This window comes from Triticum aestivum, chromosome 1B, assembly GCF_018294505.1.
Source record: "Triticum aestivum cultivar Chinese Spring chromosome 1B, IWGSC CS RefSeq v2.1, whole genome shotgun sequence".
Classification (NCBI taxonomy): domain Eukaryota; kingdom Viridiplantae; phylum Streptophyta; class Magnoliopsida; order Poales; family Poaceae; genus Triticum; species Triticum aestivum.
In genome coordinates, this window is record NC_057795.1 from 66,924,113 (window position 1) to 66,928,215 (window position 4,103).

The window sequence follows — 4,103 nt, forward strand, 5'->3', positions numbered from 1 at the left end:
AAACTGAGGGATAATCGGAATGGGCTATAATTCATCCTCTCAGCAAGGGCGGAGCATTTAAGCTAGGATTGTCATCAACACCTCAACATTCATAATGATATTCTAACCGAAGAAAGTTACCATGAGAGTGGTATGTGCACCATTGGAACAAGGACGCGTCGCATAATGCCATCTATAGAGCAGTAGAGCAGGAGGGATACGTAGCGTTGAGCATTCGGTGACTACGCCCTTTGATATCCACTAGTCGTTGGGGCGCACCCACTGGTGCGCCGCCTGAAAGGAAACTGGGGCGGTGCTAGGTAGGGTGCGCCCCTTTCACCTTCTTATATGTAATACTAATGTATGGATCCATTTCTATTAGCATTTTCCGATTTGCATAACACAATTACATGAACTCAGCTTAGTGCAGTGAAAATTTATTCATTTGGTACTGAGTAGAAATTTAGCATGGAATCATCAATACAAACCACTACATCATATACTGGCATACAAAGATAGTTCCCCATCAAACAAAGCATTGCAGGTATAGCCGCACTTCCAGCTCTCGGCCTCATTGTCCATCTCTCCAGCGCCGCGCACCGAGAGGACGATGATGAAGATGCCACAGATTACTTGGCCTCCTCGTCCGTATCCTCGGCTCCACACGGTGAGGGAAGACCACAAAGGGACAGACCGATCGACCCCGTCCGTGTCTCTGATATGATACATACCTGGTCCAGAAGGTGTATCTGCAGTAGGTGCCCTCAAAGCACAAACTCAAGGTGCTGCCCCGTTGCAACTACAAGACTCTTTGCGGCCTGTGATACAAACACAAATAGAAATATAGCCAGACAGATAATATATTTGGTATTAAACAACAGTGACAACGATCGCAACCCGTAAATTAAGTGGCTCGAAACTTGCAAGTCAACACATGAATAAAGCGGCATTGATCTGAAACGTAGTGCCTGAAGTAACATGTATTTAAAAAGGGCTTGTGTTCCGTTCGACATGAAAAAGCTCGTGATTCCCTAGCTGGACAAACACAGTGAGATGATAAGGAAAAATCAGCACAAGGAAAGGATTGAAACATATTTATCTATACCCTAACCCAGTCACCCCAGCCCTGGGTACACCCAGTCTTAGTTCAGATGGATCTGTGTTAAACTATCATGCTTGTGATTTCATGTCTGTACATTATCTTAAAGATATAAAATAACTAATATAGACATAGGAACATAAGGATGTTCTGTCTTGTCATTTACCATTTGCATCTTTTAACTGGCACACCAAGCATACGCATACGGCATACAGCCATACATGAGATGGTCAAACCCATTCTGAACATGCAAATGCAACCATAAAGATGTGATGGACGATAAGCAGCAGGCAAAAAAAGTTGAATTCTAGTGAGCTGCAGATCTATATCTTGTTTATGGATCAAGTTAACAAAGCATTTGTAGCTTTGTCAGGAGACTGTAGTTTTTCCCAGTGAAATTTTTGCATGGGTTGCCTTTCACATATATAGCAATATTATCCCTCTAAGAAATTTCAGACACAAGAAGTTGGTTGTCAATAGAACCACCTTGCCACCTTGCAATAGCCATCAATTTAAACCATCACACTAGCACCACAAGATCTGAACACAGAATGAAAATTTCATTCCTGAAAGAAATGGAACACAGATCCGTAGGATTAATAATTACGGCAAACCATACAATCAAAGAAACGAAATGATCACAGGCCAGTAGCACTATTCATTCCTAAAAATACCATGAAGCAGACCATACAATCAAAGAAACGAAAATTCCATATTTATTCATTTGAACACATTCCCGTAGTATAATATTTACTACAAACCTTTTGGCATAGCATGGTTTGTTCATTTTTCTTTGTTAAGATTCATGGTAGATGGCATAATTTGTTTTCATAAACATAGTCTCAGGCAGAGATCATGGTACAACTAAGCATGCAAACATAAATGTTGCTATGTTAGTTACCCTGTCAACAAAGTGGCATGCCTGCTATAACAACTCTCACCAATGTTTGATCGGTGGATAGTTCAACACTGAAACAAAGCAAAGAAGGTTGCAATTGCAGCTCAAACAGAACCAATCTGTGAAGAAACAAGGAAGTTCTCAAAACTAACATATAAGAAGGAAATCCGCCTATAAATGACATCATGTTCGTCACGTAACCACAAAGTTGTTGATAATACAAGTCTTCTAAAAAGAACACAAGATCTAAAAACTTACAGAGAAGAGAAGGAATACAGGAGAATTGCCAGGTTTAACTTCTAGATAAGCACTGTCAAGTTTTTTATTTCCATTGGGTTAAGTGGCACCTGCACAACCACAAGGTTTTCCTCCAGAAAGTTAAATACAAGTACCATGCCCCTGTTGCAGAATACACCACTCAAACCATGTACTGGTTTCAAATTGTTACGTATTTATTGCATTGAAAATACTCTTGCTAAGGCTCTAACAAAGAGGAATGTAAGTAACTGAAACTTGACAGTTCTGACAGAAACAATTTTGTGCCTTCAAAATGTCAAACCAGATGGACTGTGCTGAAACAATTTTTTTCGCTTTACCCTGAAATTGTGTAGCAAAGAAGAGCACAGAAACAGATTAGAAAAGAAAGGGGGTGAAGATCTGCTGTAAGGCTGCACAAACCCTACCTTTCTAAAAAAAATTAAGCACCAGGACATGTGTGCGGTCCCTTTTAAGAAATTAATGTAAATCAATTGATTAACCAGCAACACTCCTGTTTTAAAAAAATATAGAAAATGTAGAAGTTTATTGGATTTTCGAATTGATTAGGATTAACAGAACACGGGAAGTTCAGAGATTATAAAAATACATGATATATGAAGTACAAATAGTAAGTTCATTTATTACGATGGACAGTGTAAAACTACAAAATCACAAACCACTTTATTGTATAATTTACCCAGTAAATTAAGACCAGTGCCAAATACATAATTCAACCAAAAGACAATTTAACTACAACCATAGTAATTAGAGCAGAAGTTCCTACCTAACCTATCACCCCTATACATACTACAAACTTCGTTCAAAATACATACTGCTGACTCACAACCATCCAATACTCTTGGTATTATACATACTGCACACACTCGTAAACCAAACCCTCATTAAAATAATGCATCAACCAGAAATATATTTTGGTCCAGTGATGCTGAAGACAGATCAGCGATTGCCCCCACCCTGAAGGAAGTGAACGAGCTAAGTAGAGTATATTCTAGTTTTCAATGTAAGTTTGTGCACAGACCAGGTAATGTTGATTTTCGTTACTGTGTGCAAAAAATGCTTCGCCTGAGCGGCGAAGGTGTGCTTGGATAAATATGAATCCTAACTTCGTTTTCAGCCTTCAGCATGACTATATATCTATACTTATTCAGTAATGAAAAGCTTGATCGGAAAAAAAGTGCACGCGCATGAAACAAGGATCTAGCAGAACACACATTTAACTACAGTCAATTCTTAAACACAGAATGTTAAGAATAAAAATATGCAGAAGGAGCAGCGCATCTCTGTTTTTAGAAGTACACAAGGCACTAATTTCATATTCAGGAAGAGGAACCAAGACATAACCAAGAGACGTAAGATTCTGTAAATTGATGAGACAACACTAACCTCATCAAAGCTTTTCCCATCATGAATGGCCCATTCGTGTCTGTCTTCCCTGAGCTGTTTAAAGAGTTGTTCTTCTATATGATCGCTAAGCATGGTCCCTGGCAGATCATTAGCCCCATACATAGCACTTATTTGTGGCAAAGGCATACGTAAACCATGTTCTATCTCCCAAACATAGCACTTAGGGCAAGTAAGTATATTCTGCGAGTTTAGAGAATTCAAGTATGAAGTTTAGCCTTAGGAAATTGATTAGCTTCCACCTGAATTGTGGAACTGTGAGCCTCATTGTAACACAGTATAGTATGATGCATTTTAGCCTAACAGATTAGGCAATGTGCTCCTACATGCATGCATGACAGACCATCAATCTTATCTTCATTAACAAAAAAGAAAAGAGCGAGAACAAATTGCAGTGACTATGGGTACGAACATTTTCAGCAATCAGCTCTGATGCATCTAAAATGT

General features: G+C 39.0%; 1 protein-coding gene across 1 annotated transcript in view; it reads right to left on the minus strand.

Moving 5' to 3' along the window:
• Positions 1-385: 385 nt before the first annotated feature.
• LOC123107498 (histone acetyltransferase HAC4) overlaps positions 386-4,103 on the minus strand; it is a 5,414-nt gene continuing 1,696 nt past the window's right edge. Inside the window, exons 3-4 of the mRNA XM_044529487.1 lie at positions 3,639-3,839; positions 386-2,573 (exon numbers count right to left, since the gene is read on the minus strand). Of these exons, the coding sequence (XP_044385422.1) occupies positions 2,460-2,573; positions 3,639-3,839 (315 nt within the window). The 3' untranslated portion in view covers positions 386-2,459. The remainder of the gene's footprint in view (positions 2,574-3,638; positions 3,840-4,103) is intronic.